Genomic DNA, 19,310 nt, shown 5'->3' with positions numbered 1-19,310 from the left:
GGAGAGCACGTTAAGCCGTTGGTCCCATCTATAAAAAACACCTCCACACTCCCGGTTGATACCCGCAGTGGAGCAGGGTGGTGGGGTATGCTCCATACCTCACCCGGTTGATTAAGGGGAGGCTTGTGCCCAGTAGTGTAACGTATATTGGCTGTTTGTTTGTGATAGATGGACTATCGATATTGGCCTATAAGTACTATAGGCAACACTAGGCGATAGCAACTCCGGCATGTAGCAGTATGTGACTTACCACAACGTTGTTCCACTGGTTGAGCTTGTAGGGCAGGTCGCGGTGGCTCTGTATCCACCTGGCGAAGGCGGGGTACATGGCTGTCTCGGAGGTGGGCCGGATGGCGATGTGTTCAGCCAGCTCCGAGGACCCGGAGTGCGTCACCCACGCGACTTCAGGGGCGAAGTCGGCTATGTGGGTCTTCTCGCGCTCCAGCACTGCCTGTAACCATAGAATAAGGAATAATACTACGTATAGAACGGAAACTCTCCAGTGTCTGAAAAAAATATATAATACTGATCATCATGCCAACCCATATACGTCCCACCCATATACGGTCGGGTCTCCTGTTTCCCATAGTCCACCACGCTGGTTTAATGCGGGTTGAGGACTTCACAAGTCTTCTAAGAGAGAAGTCTTCTCAGACTTGCAGGTTTCCTCACGTTGTTTTCTTTCACCGTCTGAGCAAAATGACTGTACAAAAGCGTAACTAACACTGAAAGTTACGTACTCATAAAGTGACGTACTCATAAAGTGACGTACTCATAAAGTGACGTACTCATGAAGTGACGTACTCATGAAGTGACGTACTCATGAAGTGACGTACTCATGAAGTGACGTACTCATGAAGTGACGTACTCATGAAGTGACGTACTCATGAAGTGACGTACTCATGAAGTGACGTACTCATGAAGTGACGTACTCATGAAGTGACGTACTCATGAAGTGACGTACTCATGAAGTGACGTACTCATGAAGTGACGTACTCATGAAGTGACGTACTCATGAAGTGACGTACTCATGAAGTGACGTACTCATGAAGTGACGTACTCATGAAGTGACGTACTCATGAAGTGACGTACTCATGAAGTGACGTACTCATGAAGTGACGTACTCATAAAGAGACGTACTCATAAAGTGACGTACTCATAAAGAGACGTACTCATAAAGAGACGTACTCATAAAGTGACGTACTCATAAAGTGACGTACTCATAAAGTGACGTACTCATAAAGTGACGTACTCATAAAGTGACGTACTCATAAAGTGACGTACTCATAAAGTGACGTACTCATAAAGTGACGTACTCATAAAGTGACGTACTCATGAAGTGACGTACTCATAAAGTGATGTACTCATAAAGTGACCGTGAATACGATGTATAGGCTGTTTATGTATGTTATGTACCTTGGAGACGAAGATGGGGAAGTAGCCGTCCTTGACGCCGAGCTTGCGGAACTGCGGGCTGAGGAACGCGCGGATGCGGTCCCAGATGCTGTACGACCACGGCCGCAGGATGTAGCACCCGGAGATGTCGTAGTAGTCAATCATCTCCGCTGCAATCACGAAAATGAAATTCAATTATTACACTAAACCGCACCTCGGACACTTCGTTTTACCCCAATTGGGATATAGTCGTGAGCTTACGTTATGTAAAACTTACATTTGGTGATGACCTGTGAGTACCACTCAGGCAGATCTTTGTCTTTGCTGGCTTCAAGACCTAGCCTGGTGATTTTCTTGACGCCTGTTGATGACTCCTCCTTCTGAGCCGCTGGTTTAGGTGACTGAAACGAACGAAAACACTTATAGTTAATTACCCGGTTATTAGCCGTAAAAATACGTCCACCAACCTGCATTGGAGCAGCGTGGTGGAGTATGCTCCATACCCCCTCCGGTTGATTGAGGGGAGGCCTGTGCCCAGCAGTGGGACGTATATAGGCTGTTTATGTATGTATGTACTTACCTACTTATTGAAAACTTATATTACCTATTAGGAACGAAATAACCAAAACGAGTAGGTATAGTTAATCTTGCTATTTTTAGTTATGTTTATTTATATAACACATGGGAAAAAACCTAAATTTCACAACTTGCCGCAACTCTCCGCTCCCCACCAGCGTCTGAGTAGGTTTACCTCACCCCCTTGAACATAGTTTAGACATAGAATAAGGAATAATACTACGTTTAGAACGGCAACTCTCCGCCCCCCACTAGCGTCTGAGTAGGTTTACCTCAAACCCCTCGAACATAGTTTAGACTTGAATGGTGAAGGCAGCGCGGGGATCGTTGTTTTTATTTTTTGACAGTTCGAATTTTGAAATTGGACGCCGTTGTTCTTTCGTATGATTCGAATATTAGATCTCACAGCTGCGTGGCGCCTATAAATATTTATTTTTCATGGCGATTGTCATATCAACAATGTTTTGTAACAAACATAATGTTAATGCTAATGTTATGGGCGATAGGCTGATCCCTTATCACCATAAGGTTCATCATATCCAGCTTACGACATCGTATCAACAGTGGCTGCAAGTTGTCTTTGATTACTTGTGGCTCTACCCACCCCATTAGGGATTACGGGCGTGAGTTTTATATATTGTAACAAACATTCATTAACGAAGTTTTACGTTACGTCCTTCCATTTGACTGCTATCGGAAGTAAATAAAATAGAAAAAAAGTAATTTATGTTTTATTAATTTTAGACTTGCAGGAGATAAGTAATTATGATTTTCTAATTTATTTTCGACCTAGGAAACTGCCCAATTGTCACAAAACTGAAACGCAAAAAATACAAAAACAAACCTGTTCCTTAGGCTTCTTGGCCTCCTTAGGTTTAGCATCCTTAGGCTTAGCTTCTTTCTTCTCCTTAGGCTTGGCCTCGCGCGGCTGGCTGGGCGGCGCGTACGCAGTGCCAGTCTGCTCCTGATATTTAGCCTTCAATTCTAGAAGTTTCTTTACTTCGGCGTCTACGGTTGCCTGGGGAAATTAAAAACATACTTTTTGTTTTGTTTTTTTTTTTTGTGTAGTTGTGGTGTGTCAGGGTCGTAGTAAATGGAATTCCTTGCCCTCTGGTTACCCTAACGGAAAATAGACATGATCTTATGTAAGTATCACAAAGAGAAAATTATGTCGAAAAACCATGCGCGTACGCACGGGTGAGTGCTATAATAACAAAAAAGTCTTTAATTATGTATGTATGTATTTGAAGTAGGTGAAATGAGCAGGTAATAATAACGACATACAAATAAATAATAATAAAATAGTTTAACGTTACGTCGTTTTCACAAAAAGCGACGGAATATTGATGTAATAATATGTAATGTCTGAATTATTAATAATTTTTATTAAGCCTATTTTTTTATTAATTATTTATACCTTATCAGCCTTCTTAGCCTTGAGATCTCTAACAAGGTCCCCTTGCTTGGCGACCTCCGCAGCGAGCGCGGCGGCTGCGTCCGCTCCGTTCATTGCTGCGCTCGCTTCCTTCGGCGGCGTTGCTTCCTTCGCTGCGTTCGGCGTCCAATCCACGCCCGTTATTGCCTTGTATTGGGCTTTCAGGTTTAGGAGATTCTTCACCTATGGGTTGATTTAGGACACTTAATCAATGTGGTATGAAACAGAATATCGTAATTCGCAGCTGAACGTAATTAAGTGTAAAAATTTTAGTTGATTTAATTTAACATTATCACTAATTTAAGAGACACGCTCTTGTCTATGTAGCATTCTCCATTCTTGTTCTTGTTCTTAATTTAACAATACATTACAAAAACTGTTATTGCATATAAACAAAACATAAAGGACACTGAATGATAACAGAGGGCCTAAAAAGGCAGGCATTGACTTCATCTAAAAAATCTATATTGCTTTTTGACATTTGCGCATATAAAAGTAAGTGCACAAAGGACTTTTTGGCGGGAAGGGGAACGGGACAGTTGCTTTCTGCATTGAATAATCTAAATAATTAATACGAAGTGGTATTTTGTGGTTAATAATCGCGTTAAGTTAGTTCGAAAATATTAGCGACATTGTTGTTATATCGGAATATTCAATAAACAAAGTGTATCTATCTATTTTCGCTTCGTGCCAACAAGCCGCTTCATAACTCGAAAGTGTATGCGGACTTTTGAGTTAATTCGTTTGGGGTTCGGAGTAGGAGTCTGCTCCGAGGGTGGGGGCTTAGGTTTCATCATCATCACCTTTCATCATTCAATCAATCAATCAATAATACTTTATTGCACAACAACATATACAAAGGACATAAACATACGAATAAAACATAAGCACAATAGGCGGCCTTATTGCTAAACAGCAATTTCTGCCAGGCAACCTTATCATTTCATTAATCATCAAGAAAAAAATACGTAAAACATGGCTGTATGGGCATAGTTCCCTTTGCCTTGCCCTTCGGGGAAAACCAAAACAAAAAAAGTAAGTGCACAATGATAACAAAATGTCAAATAGCAGATATAGCTTGTTTAAATAAATTGCTTCAGTGCCCCCGCTTTGACCGCCAGAATGGAGAACCACTCTTGTATATCAAGGGCCGATTCTTTTACTTCCTTCCTTCTGTTTAATCTGTTCCATGTTTAAGCTCGTCTTGGTCTTCCCCTTCCTCTCTTTCCTTCTATGATGTTTGAATACATTCATCGTGTCTTATTAATTGTCTAATCATCTTGCCTCTTCTGTCCTCAGTACTTCATACTGAGACAATCGAGTAACAATATCAAATAAATAAAACAAAAACTCATTACCTCAATATCAACCGTAGATTTATCAGCCTTTTCGCCTTTCAGCTTGCGCACCTTGTCTCCCTGCGCGGCGATCTGTTTGAGCAGCGCAGCGGTTTGGTTGTTTCCCTGCGTGGGCGCAGCGGCGGGCGATGCGGCGGGGGCTGTACCCGGCTTCCAGTCCTGGACACAACCGGTGACGGTTAAAAACAACATAAACATAACATAAGCTCACGACTATATTCCAATTGGGGTAGTCAGATGCACATCCATCGCAAGATGAACTACGTAAGTACCCAACTGTGTTAGTGAAAACTGCACTTAAGATAAATGTTCATCACCAGCCCATTAACGTCCCCACTGCGGGGCCACGGGCCTTCCCTATGGATGGATAGGCAGATCGGGCCTTAAACCACCACGCAGGCCCAGTGCGGATTGGTGGTTATTAACGACTGCTAATGCAGCCGAGACCAACGGCTTGACGTGCCTTCCGAAGCACGCAGGAGCTCGAGATGAAAACTTTTTTTTTGTGGTCACCCATCCTATGATCGGCCTTTGCGAAAGTTGGTAAACTTCAACAATCGCAGACCGAGCGCGTTTACCGCTGCGCCACCGAGCTCCTCAGATAAATGTTAGAAACATTGTTCTTCAGAATACACGAATGTAGTCCATATGAGGATGGTTCGATGGAATGAGGGAGTTTCCAGGCTACGTTTCTCATAAACAATATAGATGGCGTTGTAAAAAAAATCCTTCGTTTAACCTTCTAATTTCATGGACAACAGAGAGAATATGCATATGGCATATTTTATCTTTGTTTTTCGATATATAACCTTTTCATTACACCCAGGCACAACGCATCTTCCACCCATTATTATTCTGATCAAAATAAAGAGAAGCAATATATATATATTTTTTGACGTGACTTATTGTATCGCACACACACACACACACACACACACACACACACACACACACGCGCGCACACACACACACACACACACACACACACACACACACACACACACACACACACACACACACACACACACACACACGTACACACACACATACACACACACACACACACACTCACACTCACACACACTCACACTCACACACACTCATACTTTTCTTTTTTTATTTTTTTGTTATTATTATTATTTTTAAACTACTTACGTATATTTCTTATTTTCTTACCATAATATTGTTTTCGCACTTTAAATGGTTGGACATCTATCACATTGTATTGAGAATGTCATCACTAAACCGTGTTGCATGACGCGGTCAGGAGTGGAGGCCTGGTGACCTGTAACACAGGCTCACTGCCTAGCTCGGGCACCAGTCTGCCACAACTGAACATTTAGTTAATAGTTTTATATTTACCATTGTCATCTACTTATATTGTCACATTTCATATTTCCTTATGTTGAGTTGTGGTGCGAAATAAAGATTCTTCTTATTATTATTATTGTAGATTTTCCGCAGATGGCATTAACCACTTGGCCGGAAGAAGCTATAGGTAGCAACATAATTCTATAGATAATCTGACCTAAATATCAAGCAACATTTACTATTATATATGCTTCTGCATTACATTATATTTTTTAAAAAAATTTGTACCCAAGTAATGAGAAAATAGGTAATTATCACGTTAAATCTGTACAACGCCATCGACATTGCTTTTGGTGAACGCAGCCTTATACCTGCTTTATACAAAGCACCTTTTGACACTTTATAACCGAGAAACTGTAATACTATTCAAAATTAAAATATTGACTGAACATTTCATAATACATAATCGATCAGTTGTTTACTCAACTGTTAAAACGAGTAATAGTGATGTATAGATAGATAGATAGATAGATAAATGATTTACTTGGTCTACAGACACACATGCATACAATACAAATCAACAACAATACACACCACATACAAAATGTTTAAAACACGCCAGGTATGTATGTGTGCTGCAGCAGCGCAAAACGGTCATAGCTCAGCGCAAGTTTTTGCCCTTTCGAGCAAATCGCTGATTTTCAGCTACAACCCGGTATATTACACATGACGCCCGCAATGCCTAATAGAATGAGAGTCAAACAAGATATTAAACACAATTTGCAGCCACCGTTTAGATTAGATTAGATTAGATTTATTTATTTCACATTTATTTATTTACACATTTTAGACACAATATGAAACGGTAACAACATAAATATGATCGTCGAAAATGATAATAAAAGAATGTCAAAATAATAAATTAAATCAAAATGTCAAAATATAATAAATTAATTACAATGTCATGGCTAATAAATAATAAATTAATTATGTATAAAATAAATAAAATTACATTCAAGTAGTTTGAGGAGCTCGGTGGCGCAACGGTAAACGCGCTCGGTCTGCGATTGTTGAAGTTAAGCAACTTTCGCAAAGGCCGGTCATAGGATGGGTGACCACAAAAAAAAGTTTTCATCTCGAGCTCCTCCGTGCTTCGGAAGGCACGTTAACCCGTTGGTCCCGGTTGCATTAGCAGTCGTTAATAACCATCAATCCGCACTGGGCCCGCGTGATGGTTTGAGGCCCGATCTCCCTATCCATCCATAGGGAAGGCCCGTGCCCCAGCAGTGGGGACGTTAATGGGCTGATGATGATGACATTCAAGTAATTACAATACAATACAATATAATTTTTTCATAAAATCGTCATAAGAATATAGCTCCATATCCAACAAAAGGTTTTTAGACGGTGACCGAATGATACGTCACCGGTTGACCGGTTGATATGAAGTCCTAGGATGGATATGACAAATCTTATGGTGATAGGGATCAGCCTATCGCCCATAACAATTATCCATCATGTTAGAAAGGATACAACTCTTCTGTCGGATTTTACGACACACCCGGGAAGACAAGCAGCTGAAAGTGTTCTATGTTTTTTATTCGCTCTTGGAACAACAAAGAAGCGTAAAATATTACCTCCTCATAGACAAGGTGTTAAATGTGCTAAAGAGGTATTCATACCCGAAGAAGGCGAAATACTATTAGAATCAATCAATCTATCATTCAAATCATTAAACACATAATTATTAATTTTAAAACGACGCGAACAAAGAACTTAACAGAGAAAGAACATCACTAAATATGACGTCAATCGACATATTAAAACAAAAGAAAATCAGCAAACATCGTCACTGTAATATTTTTTGTTCGAAATCATGTTAACTTTTATCTACAAATACAATTTTGTAGGGCATTGCTAAATTGTATATTTAGTATTAAGATTTTATACATAAATAAAGGAGCTCGGTGGCGCAGCGGTTAACGCGCTCGGTCTGCGATTGTTGAAGTAAAGCAACTTTCGCAAAGGCTGGTCATAGGATGGGTGATCACAAAAAAAAAGTTTTCATATCGAGCTCCTCCGTGCTTCGGAAGGCACGTTAAGCCGTTGGTCCCGGCTGCATTAGCAGTTGTTAATAACCATCAATCCGCACTGGGCCCGCGTGGTGGTTTAAGGCCCGATCTCCCTATCCATCCATAGGGAAGGCCCGTGCCCCAGCAGTGGGGACGTTAATGGGCTGATGATGATGATGATACATAAATAAATAATAATATTTAATCATTTGCTCTTTTATTTGTATTATACTACAAACTCGGTCTCGCTTGAATCAATTATTCGTAGTCCCTAATGTTAGGTCTTGGCAACTAGGCAAGTAAAGCATTGAAACATGTACAAACCTGTCCAGTAGCTGCCTTGTACTTGGCCTTCAGTTCCAATAAGACCTTGACGGCCTCGTCCACCTTGGCCTTCTCAGCCTTGGCGGACTTCAGAGTCCGGACAAGGTCGCCCTGCTTGGTGATCTCCTCGTTCAACTTGGCAGTGTCACCACCGGCCACTTGGGTTGCGGCTGGCGCTGGGGTTGAAGCAGGTGGATTTGCACCTGGTTTCCAGTCCTGAGGAAGATAAAAACACGTATTTTTAGTCACTCAACTTAAATCTGACTTACCTATTCAGTTATTTAAGTACGTAAATTGTTTTTAGATAATCTCAATTTTTGTAGGTCTAACAGAAAGCTCTGTGAGGTGTGGGTACGTAGTTCTTCTTGGAAAGGATGTACCTCTGACTTCCCCAATTGGGATATAGTCGTGAGTCGTGAGCTTATAGAAGTGCAAATTGACAAGTTATTTAGAATAAGGAATAACTACGTATAGAACGTCAACTCTCCGCTCCCCACCAGAGTCTGAGCTAGGTTTACCTCACCCCCCCCTCGAACATATTATAGACTTGAATCGTAAGGCGTCAGACGTCACACACACAGATGCGCGTGTACGATAATGTCAATGTGTGGTGTCTGTGTAAAACAAGGTTGTTTGTATGAAGTGTCCGAGGTGAGCTAAAACCTTGATAATGTTTGCCGGACAACTGCTCAATGGGACCCTTTCGGAATATGCATTTTGTTTATGGTTTCATACAAAACCCCAGCCACTGGTTCGCTTGTCCAGCGTTCGAAATAAGAAAGAAAGAAAATATGTATTTCCATATTGGACGCCACATTTACAAACTTAAATTACACAAAATTAAAAAAAAAACAAAGACAAAAAGACAAATAATTACAGACATTAAATACACAATGGAGGCGCCCAAAATAAAAAAAGGATCTCCCTCAGCATAATGCCGTGACACGTGCTTAGCACGGGCCGCGGCGCTGGTATTAAATAGAAATAGAAATAGAAATACTCTTTATTTGCTCTTTATTTAATAGAGCTTAGAATAGCTTCTCAATAGATTCGTATTTGAACTATGTTAATACCTGTCCAGAAGCTGCCTTGTACTTGGCCTTCAGTTCCAATAAAGCCTTGACGGCCTCGTCCACCTTGGCCTTCTCAGCCTTGGCGGACTTCAGAGTCCGGACAAGGTCGCCCTGCTTGGTGATCTCCTCGTTCAACTTGGCAGCGTCACCGCCAGCACTTGGAGCTGAAGCTGTCGCGGGAGGATTTGCACCTGGCTTCCAGTCCTAAACAAAGATAAAAATTTGTTAATAAATATCGGAAAGTCTTTCATAGGAACTGTGACTGTTAAGTCAGATAATTCAAATTCAAAAATATCTTTATTCATTAAGTAACATAGTTGGGTCGTTCTTCTTTTTTATCGACAATAAAAAGACATTTTCTCGATTTATCGGATTTAACATCTTTAAAATTATAACGCCAATAAATATTTTAAAACATCATATAAAGATGTGTCTGTAGAGGACTATTTAGTGGTTCTCTTTATCTTGGTAACATACTTTTCTTTGCAGGCGCATTCCAAAAAATATTGTGACAGAGTGGCCCTTTTCATCGGAGACAGCATTTCAATTTACCACTCTGTCACATAATTTTGTGAAAAACGATCAAGCTACGTTAATAACTAATTGAGGAACCGATTAGTATTTTGCTTGTATTTTGAGTATAATAAGATAACTATATTTTTGGACAATCAAAACATGAAATAAAATTCTAAAACATAACTTATCAGAAGCAGAACGAAGGACAGATCATTGTCGATAAAAAAGAAGAACAACCCAGTTACACTTTTAATCGTCAATTTTTACATAACGAACGTCTCATCCGCCTAAAACTACTGCAGCTTCTCACAACATGTATAGCCGGGGAAAAGAAGCTGCAAGAAAAACCTCGGCAACCTCGGATAATATCTAATAGTAGGTATATTTGTTTTTTCTTATGATGTAGCTTGTTGTAGACTTGCCACAAATTGCATTAACTACTTGACTGTGGGGTCTCACCCGGTACAAATTTTAAGATAAAAGGTCTGAAGGTTAGACGCGAACCTAGGGTCAGCGCGTCGTTTGAGACGATTATATTAGAAAGAATTAATCGACCCTTGGGGCCCGGCGCGGGTATGAAACGATTGATGAATGTGTAGGAAACAAGAGAAGTGTACTAGGATCGAAGCAAGTGGAATTTCATAGTTTCTGGTTACCCTGGTGCGAAATAAGCGAGAGTCTATGTAAGTGTGTATGTGTAACCCCAAAGTAGCATATTTGAGCTAAATTATTGCTTTACCTGTCCAGTAGCAGCCTTATATTTGGCCTTGAACTCAAGCAATGACATATTAAAACAAAAGAAAATCAGCAAACATCATCATTGTAATAATTATTGTTCGAAATCATTTAACTTTCATCTACCAATCCAATTTTATAGGGCATTGCTAAATTGTATATTTAGTTTCCTGTTTTATTTGTATTATACTACAAACTCGGTTTCGCTTGAATCAATTACTCGTAGTTCCTAATGTTAGGTCTTGGCAACTAGGCAAGAAAAGCATTAAAATATGTACAAACCTGTCCAGTAGCTGCCTTGTACTTGGCCTTCAGTTCCAATAAGACCTTGACGGCCTCATCGACCTTGGCCTTCTCAGCCTTGGCAGACTTCAGAGTGCGGACAAGGTCGCCCTGCTTGGTGATTTCCTCGTTCAACTTGGCTGCGTCACCACCGGCAGTTGGGGCTGCGGTTGATGCAGGTGGGTTTGCGCCTGGTTTCCACTCCTAGAAAGAGTTTGGATGTTTAAGTTTATTATTTTGTTCACTCCTCTATACTGTGTGCCTAAGTACTAATTTCTCAAAGGAAATGTTTTCCTTTCTTTCTTACATACATACATAAACTCACGCCTATTTCCCACCGGGGTAAGCAGAGACTATAGAATTCCATTTGCTTCGATCCTGGTATACTTCTCTTGTTTCCTTTCTTTCTTTCTTCTTATTAATTAATATTTTGGTTAACAAATGCAGGACGTGTTAGCATCTTGCAGTGCATATACGGCCCTCATCATCATCAGGCCATTATCGTCCCCACTCCTGGGGCACGGGCCTTCCCTATGGATGGATAGGGAGATCGGGCCTTAAACCATCACGCGGGCCCAGTGCGGATTGATGGTTATTAATGACTGCTAATGCAGCCGGGACCAACGGCTTAACGTGCCTTCCGAAGCACGGAGGAACTCGAGATGAAAACTTTTTTTTGTGGTCACCCATCCTATGACCGGCCTTTGCGAAAGATGCTTAACTTCAACAATCTCAGACCGAGCGCGTTTACCACTGCGCCAGCGAGCTCCTCGAAGATATAAGGCCCTACTTGGCGACAGAAATATTGAAACACTAACCTGTCCAGTAGCAGCCTTGTACTTGGCTTTGAGCTCCAATAACGCCTTCACGGCCTCATCGACCTTGGCCTTCTCAGCCTTGCCGGACTTCAGAGTGCGGACAAGGTCACCCTGCTTGGCGATCTCCTCGTTCAACTTGGCAGCGTCACCACCGGCACTCGGAGCCGTTTGCTTGGCTGCTGATGTTTGCACCGGCTTTGGCTGTAACAATTCACAAAATTTTGATACTGACAGCCTCCGTGGTCCAGTGGTTGAGCAATGTGCTCACGACCCAGAGGTCCCGGGTTCGATTTCCGGTGGGGATAAATCACAAAAATCACTTTGTGATCCCTAGTTAGTTTAGGACATTACAGGCTGATCACCTGATTGTCCAAAAAGTAAGATGATCCGTGCTTCGGAAGGCACGTTAAGCGGGTAGTTCCGGTTACGTGGACTCAAGCATATATTCCCAAAGTGGGAACATTCCCGCGGATCGCGAACTTATTGATGTGGTTTTTATCTAATTTTAAATTCGAAATTGGAACGGGACACGTTGATGACGCTTGTATTATTTACTAAATTAAACAATAATGCACTAAATGCACACAATTACATAATAAACGGGCCTAAACCTATGATTTTAGAAATTCGTATTTAGAATTCATGTTGAATCATAAATTATTATCACGTGCTCAGCGGTGAAGGAAAACATCGTGAGGAAACCCACATACCCGATAAATACGTTTCGGGAGTATGTGACTTAATGAAACGTAACCTTTATTGGGCTGGTTTTCCCTTCGCGGGTTGGAAGGTCAGACAGGCAGTCGCTTCTGTAAAAAACCGGACCTATCAAATCTTCAGGTTGGGTAAGCGGACCCTGTGAAGAATAGGATAACGCTAGGGTGATGAGGGGTGTCCTTATCTTACAATACTGAATCATCATCATCACCAGCCCATTAACGTCCCCACTGCTGGGGCACGGGCCTTCCCTATGGATGGATAGGGAGATCGGGCCTTAAACCATCACGCGGGCCCAGTGCGGATTGATGGTTATTAACGACTGCTAATGCAGCCGGGACCAACGGCTTAACGTGCCTTCCGAAGCACGGAGGAGCTCGAGATGAAAACTTTTTTTTGTGGTCACCCATCCTATGACCGACCTTTGCGAAAGTTGCTTTACTTCAACAATCGCAGACCGAGCGCGTTAATCGCTGCGCCACCGAGCTCCTCAAATACTGAATACTACATGGTAAATAAATTAAATATAACTTTAATAACATACCTACATTATGTACGTGTATATCTTTATGTATGATAAGTAAGTACGAAATTATAAATATTGAAGAAGAAAAAGCCTTTCACAAAATACATACATATACATCACATGTATATGTTTAAAGGTAAACAAAACGAAATACTTAAGTAAGAACTTCCAGAATAAATCATCAACTAAATGTTTGTGTTTGTGTCCCATATGTTATTATAACTCAACCCACTTAAGATGGCGATACGATAACAGACATCCCCTTCAAATCAAGCCACAGATCTACTTAAGCAGTGAAAGAAAACACTTACCCGTGATTTAATGCTATAAAAACTTTAAATACTAAATTAAGTCCACGCAAAGACAAACTTTTTTTAAACGTCAAAACGTGGTGTGATGTGGAGGCCCGTTATCACGTTCGATTTTTAAAGAACGCGCGCAAAACCTGTTTTAAACTTTCATGCAAGTTCCCAACACATTACCACTGTCACTCAACTTGTATTATTGGTAAGTGAAACAAACGGAGCAATGTATACAGTCTTTAGTGATAAAATTTTACGGTTTTAAGTCCGCGAAGCTAACGAATATGGCTTAGCGAAAGTGAATGTGTTTTAAATAAGTGATGGTGCCATGTTCAACATGTTACACTTTATTAACATTCAGTTTGAGTTTAAAGTCGCCTGCGCCTGCGGCTTAGGCGCTTCGAATCGACCAATAGGTAACAGCTGATGAGGAGTGGATGTATAAGATACTATGCTATATACCTCTGCCTACCCCTTCGACGATACAGGCTAGGCGTGATGCTATGTTGTCATGTTGTTCGACCAAAAAAATCAAATCATTTATAATAGTCGTACCTACGACTTTTATCCACGTACAGTCACGAGCATTATATGTATACACTTTGGTACCATGTCACATTAACTTTTTTGACAAATTGAACTATAAGTCTGACTAATTGTCAAATATGTTAGTGCGACGGAGTCCTAAAGTGGGTACATTATATTACTCATGACTGTACATAGCAATCGCTGCGTTTCCTATGCGGGATTTTCGAATAAAGCGACAGAATTCTCAACAAAATAAAGTTCGCCCTTATTTTACTTTTCATCACGCTGCGACGCACAGTAGGGTAAACCGGCTCAATATAGGTTAGTTTACATACCATCAAATCGTATTTCTCGGGTTTCCTCACGATGAAACCAACACCACACACGACCACCACGACCACGATGAACACCAGATTGTCCGAAAATAAGATGATCCGTGCTTCGGAAGGCACGTTAAGCTGTTGGTCCCGGTTACTACTTACTGATGTAAGTAAGTAGTCGTTACATGAGCCATGTCAGGGACCTTTGGCGGCTCAATAGTAACCCTGACACGGTTTGGTACTCCATTTCACAACACACACGATAGAAGAAGAAGTCTGTAATGTCCTAACCAAACTAGGGACCACAAAGTGATTTTCGTGATATGTCCCCACCGGGATTTGAAGCCGGGACCTCCTCCCGGGATCTGTAGGTAACATATTAGAAAGGAGTGAATTAAGTGACTTTATTAATTTATTATACATAAACTCACGTCCATTTGTAGTACCAGAGACCTACTTAGACCTAAAACAAACATACCAATAGTTTATGTTGTCGGTTTACAAAAAATCTTTAATTTTAAGGACCCGTTTCTAGGAAAGTCGAGAGATTGTAAACGGCTGCAATGCTTTTGCTTTTTTTTTATTGCCTGGCACGTGTTTACCATTACTTCTGTCCTGCATGGATGGGAATTAGATTTTTTATGTCTTGTCACACATTCCAAACTCTCTATCCTATTATCAGTCGTGAACCCTCTTTGAAACTGTTAACATGATCCTTATAACTTAAGTATTGTGCGTTTCATCGACAAGTGCGTGTGATTGAAAATAAAAAAGTGCTGCTGAAATATCGCCCTCTACTAAGTAGGTACACATAACGTCGAGATTGTCTTTATGGTAATTATGATCTCCAATTCTATATATAATAGATTACTAATATTATATACCCACTTACACGCAAGTACCGTATCTACGACATTGAATATACAGTGTATCACACAACAAGCTGTAGTAAGGCCGCTGACAACGTTTTCCAACTTGCATCTACAACAACATGAATTCTCATCTCGTTATGGTTGACCACAAGACAGTTCTACATTTTGTTATCCGTCGTTCAGTGATTTATAGTTATTTCAAAAAGACCGCTCAAAAGATGTAAAGTCAAAACATGAAAGCTTTATAAAAAAAATATACGACTTGTTTGTTGAACGAAAATATAAATGTCAGTCAGTCGCGGATCGCGAAGACCTGTCAAAAAAATGTTTTTGAACGGTAGGCGCGGAAACTTTTATTTGTTTGTATTGTATCAGATTTCTGTAGGCAGGTTAATTCGATATTGAATCAGTTTTAATTGCTTTTTCTTGTTATTTGTTTGTTATACATATGCTAGACGCAAAAATAATAACTGATACTGGTATTTGCGTCAAAACTGAAGTACAAGGAGTATCGTGCGTATTTGAAAAGCTTACACAACAGTTTTTTACACAGTTCTGGCGTTTTACAATGTAGATCAGTTAAAGTAAGTAAGTAGTTATCAGCAGGAATATTATGACTATTGATATCTGAGTCTTTATAGTCACATTTTTATACATACAAGATTGTAGGTACCTATCATGTATTTTAAAGATACTGTCGGTTAAAGATTTCACTTTCCGAAGTTGTTATTATTCGCATGTAAATTGTATATAAGTAGCCTTGTTTGTATTATAGCCTAAATATTAGAAAAATGGAGCATGAAGAAAAGCATTCACCACAGAATGAAGCAGAAGTGATAGTTATAAATGATGATATCTCCGAAATCTCTGAATCTAATAACATATGTAAAAACAAACGTCATGTATACAAAGGCCAACATCATAAAAGGAAGCGTAAAGTGAAAGTGGAAACTGCAAATAATAAAGAAACTTTGATTGTAACACAAAAAGTGGAACTGAGGAAAAAGAAGTTTAAATGTGTAATTAACCTTACGAATGTCTGTGAACATAATCAGAAGAAGAGTCGAGTTTTGAAGACTAGTTTGAAATACGCAAATAGGGATAGAATAGTACCACAGTGTTTGAGGAATACCTGCTGCACACCCAGAAGAAATGAAAAAATAACAAGACAATTTAATACTAAGCTCAGACACAGCAAAGAAAGAAGCAGAAACAAAGTCAGTATCACTTCATTTTTTTGTAGTTTTTCTTGACTCATTAAAAGATTATTGTTTCCATACCATTATTAATATTTATGCTATAATTTACGCTATAATTTATTATTAACCAGCTTAGAAAAATAAAATTATTTATAACTATACAATACAAGAAATGTGAATAGTACTATGTTTTTTCTTTTTTCAGAATCTTTTTTGCATACAAGTTCTAACTGTCTCTCAATCTGTTAAAAAGATAGTTAATTCCAATTATTTTATACACAAAACAGATACCCTTTTATACAAATAAATTACCTATTCACATTACAGTTCAAATAAAATTGTTACTAAACGAATCACTTTCTAATAAGAATAAATTGTCTTTTTGCAGGAAAGGTCTATACAGAAATCAAAGGAAAAAAGAAAGTCGAACTATTTATCTCCTGTATCCTCACTGGAGTTGCGGAAATCTGATATTACTTATGAAAACATAAGCTCTGAGAGCTTCAGTTTTTATTCTGATGAAGAGCTGGATACTCTGATTAAAAGGACTAGAGATGTAAGTAACTAGTTTCTAAATTACTTTCAAAGAAATATGTATTCTTGTTATGGTGTACATAAAAAATCTGTCGATAGTACGAGACGCCATTTTTTTTTGTAAAATTTTTTGTTTATTAAAATGAAGAAGAGGGTTGTGTGTCAACCAATAACCAACTCAATCAATGACCAACTTCTCAGAATTAAGAAAATATTTATTGGAATCACATGATCCATGACATAGTACCTACACACAGATATTATAATTCAGGAAGATAGTCCAGCAAAAAGATATCATAATATTTTATGTTTACATTATATATACCTACTTTGTTACTTATACTTTTTATATTTGATTTTTAGCGCGAAAGAAAACTGAGCCAGACATTTGAGAGTGTGCCCCCATCAACTGCACTGCCGACACCATTGTGTTCAAGTACACCACAGTACATTGAAAGTGTCTCGGATGTAGATAACTGCACAATAAGAAGTGGTGAAATGGACATTTCTATTCAGTCACTAGCCACACTTGTCCTTGAACCTCAGCTGGACATATATTCTCCTACACAGCCTACTGGAAGCTCAGAAAACGACCCTGAATACACCCTTACACTTGAAGACACTATAGACTATTCTCCTGTAAAACATACTGTTAGTCAAATGAATCAGAATGTGCATGATCCTATCACTGAAAACATAATGTATTTACCATCTAAACCTCTTGGTACTATAAAACTAGAAACCTCTTGTGAAATGAAAGAAGAATCTGTTAATTCAATGCCAGTGACTATGGCAAATCTAGAAGCCAAATATTGTAATCAAGTAAAGACTGAATACTGTGAAAGACCGGAAACTGAAAATGGTATACTGTGTTCAATAAATGGGAAGTCAGATATAACAAATAATGAAAATGAATTCCTTGGGAATAGTCCTAAACAATTGAAACTTGAAAATGAATCAATTAATCCTCAATTGATAAAGTCCGAAAATACTCCTGTAGAGTTTCAAAATTCTAATATTTTAAATTGTTTGGGGGATCGTCCAATATCAATTAAAATTGAAAATGATTTCAATGATAATATTTTATGTCAAGAGGTAGAATTTTCGCAAAAATATAGTATAAAGCCAGAGCAGTAAGTAATATACTTGATAAGATATAATGCTGAAAACTAGAAAGAAAAACCAAAAAAATATAGACATTATTCTAGTTATAAATTAATCAGTGTGCTACATTTCTCGAAAGATATTATTATAGTAGGTACATAAGTTATATGTTTTTTACAAGTTTTTAGGGTTGATTGTGTTATTAGTTTACTTAGCTATAAAAATTAACAAACAATGTGTATAATTACTGTTGATTTTGTTGTGTAATTATTAAAAAGATTTTCTATGCATATGTTAATTTCTATAGATATTTCTATATTGTTTTTAATATTTCAGCAAATGCTACAGAAGCTGCGTAATAATAGCAGCTCTGTGACGGAACTGGCTCTTTTAAAAAGGCGGCATGCGTTTGATCGAAATATTTTTTTTTGTCCTTTCTTTATTTAATTATTAAGGTTACTTTTTTTGGATGTTTCTAAAAGCCTATTAAATGGAGCAGTTTTTAGAAATACTTTCAGGGTCCATGACAATCTCATGTGTTTATTATTCTTCGGCGAAGTTTTAACAAGTTTAACATTTTTGGTCGAATTCTCACTTTGACTTCCAATAACTTTATTTTTATCTTTGATTTGACTGTTTTTCTTTTTGCGCCTAGCGGTACATATCTTTAGCCATAGTTATGAAGTAAAATAAAAGAATTATTAAGAAAGGAATAGCGACAAAATGATTATTTCTGAAGTAAGGTAGAAAATCTAGAAAAGGTACAAAATGGGTCATATCTCCTAAACCGTAAATAATCGCTAAACATATATGTATGGGGGTGTTTCTAATAGCTAATGAGCCCCTCTATCCAATTTTTCATTTTGAACGTGAACTTCTGGGCCACCCTGTATATAGGTAAAAAACTTAAGTGGATTTAAAAGTCTAACCAAACAGAAACCAAGGCAGGAAGGAAACTGGGTACCTTAGCTGAAAACATTGGTGTTCTGCCTGTCCTACATTATAATAAGGGTATGAATTTATATTTTACGAATCCTAAGTAGTAAGTAACTAATGAATTGAAAGTGCGAACAACAGTTGTAAAAAGCATTCTGTGAAATAACTGCTAAAACATAATCATTTATTCTTAATAAAAAATTGTATTTTAGTTTGCAGTTGGTCAGCATTTAACATTTGGTCTACATAAAACAACGCAGTACAATAATAAAGACTGAAACGCGATACCTCATCGTAATTCATAAGTATAACATAAGTGATACGATGACTGAGGTCTGGAGTGTGCTTGAGTAGGTGTATAGATTAAGACTTCCGTC

At 38.8% G+C, this 19,310-nt stretch overlaps 2 protein-coding genes across 10 annotated transcripts in view; one reads left to right on the top strand and one right to left on the bottom strand.

Annotated features, from left to right (window-relative positions):
* LOC126375192 (bifunctional glutamate/proline--tRNA ligase) overlaps window positions 1–19,310 on the bottom strand; it is a 56,921-nt gene that overhangs the window by 7,976 nt on the left and 29,635 nt on the right. The window contains exons 14-23 of one of the 8 annotated variants that reach the window (XM_050022063.1): window positions 11,896–12,096; window positions 11,078–11,281; window positions 9,545–9,748; window positions 8,472–8,687; window positions 4,765–4,923; window positions 3,389–3,589; window positions 2,816–2,989; window positions 1,673–1,796; window positions 1,417–1,565; window positions 251–451 (exon numbers count right to left, since the gene is read on the bottom strand). In XM_050022063.1, coding sequence (XP_049878020.1) covers window positions 251–451; window positions 1,417–1,565; window positions 1,673–1,796; window positions 2,816–2,989; window positions 3,389–3,589; window positions 4,765–4,923; window positions 8,472–8,687; window positions 9,545–9,748; window positions 11,078–11,281; window positions 11,896–12,096 — 1,833 coding nt within the window. The remainder of the gene's footprint in view (window positions 1–250; window positions 452–1,416; window positions 1,566–1,672; window positions 1,797–2,815; window positions 2,990–3,388; window positions 3,590–4,764; window positions 4,924–8,471; window positions 8,688–9,544; window positions 9,749–11,077; window positions 11,282–11,895; window positions 12,097–19,310) is intronic. The other 7 variants (XM_050022066.1, XM_050022065.1, XM_050022070.1 and 4 more) reach the window with 7 other exon arrangements.
* On the top strand, window positions 15,480–18,461 carry LOC126375208 (uncharacterized). Of its 2 annotated transcripts, none has more exons than XM_050022104.1 (4): window positions 15,480–15,748; window positions 15,936–16,377; window positions 16,748–16,915; window positions 17,257–18,461. In XM_050022104.1, the coding sequence occupies exons 2-4, from the start codon at window positions 15,952–15,954 to the stop codon at window positions 18,028–18,030; spliced, it is 1,368 nt and encodes a 455-aa protein (XP_049878061.1). In that variant the 5' UTR covers window positions 15,480–15,748; window positions 15,936–15,951; the 3' UTR covers window positions 18,031–18,461. The 2 variants fall into 2 exon arrangements, with proteins under 2 accessions (XP_049878061.1, XP_049878060.1); XM_050022103.1 differs by having other exon boundaries at window positions 15,481–15,744; window positions 17,257–18,454.

The sequence above is a fragment of the Pectinophora gossypiella genome, chromosome 18 (genome assembly GCF_024362695.1).
Source record: "Pectinophora gossypiella chromosome 18, ilPecGoss1.1, whole genome shotgun sequence".
Taxonomy (NCBI): Eukaryota; Metazoa; Arthropoda; class Insecta; order Lepidoptera; family Gelechiidae; genus Pectinophora; species Pectinophora gossypiella.
The sequence above is the reverse complement of the archived record's forward strand: the minus strand, read 5'-3'. Positions and strand labels throughout refer to the sequence as shown.

Excerpts from the sequence above, each read along its gene's own strand:
- LOC126375208 (XM_050022104.1), top strand. The coding sequence starts at position 15,952 with ATGGAGCATGAAGAAAAGCATTCACCACAGAATGAAGCAGAAGTGATA. Across the intron at positions 16,378-16,747 it reads AAGAAAGAAGCAGAAACAAA|GAAAGGTCTATACAGAAATC; the intron begins GTCAGTATCACT and ends GTCTTTTTGCAG. Across the intron at positions 16,916-17,256 it reads TGATTAAAAGGACTAGAGAT|CGCGAAAGAAAACTGAGCCA; the intron begins GTAAGTAACTAG and ends TTTGATTTTTAG.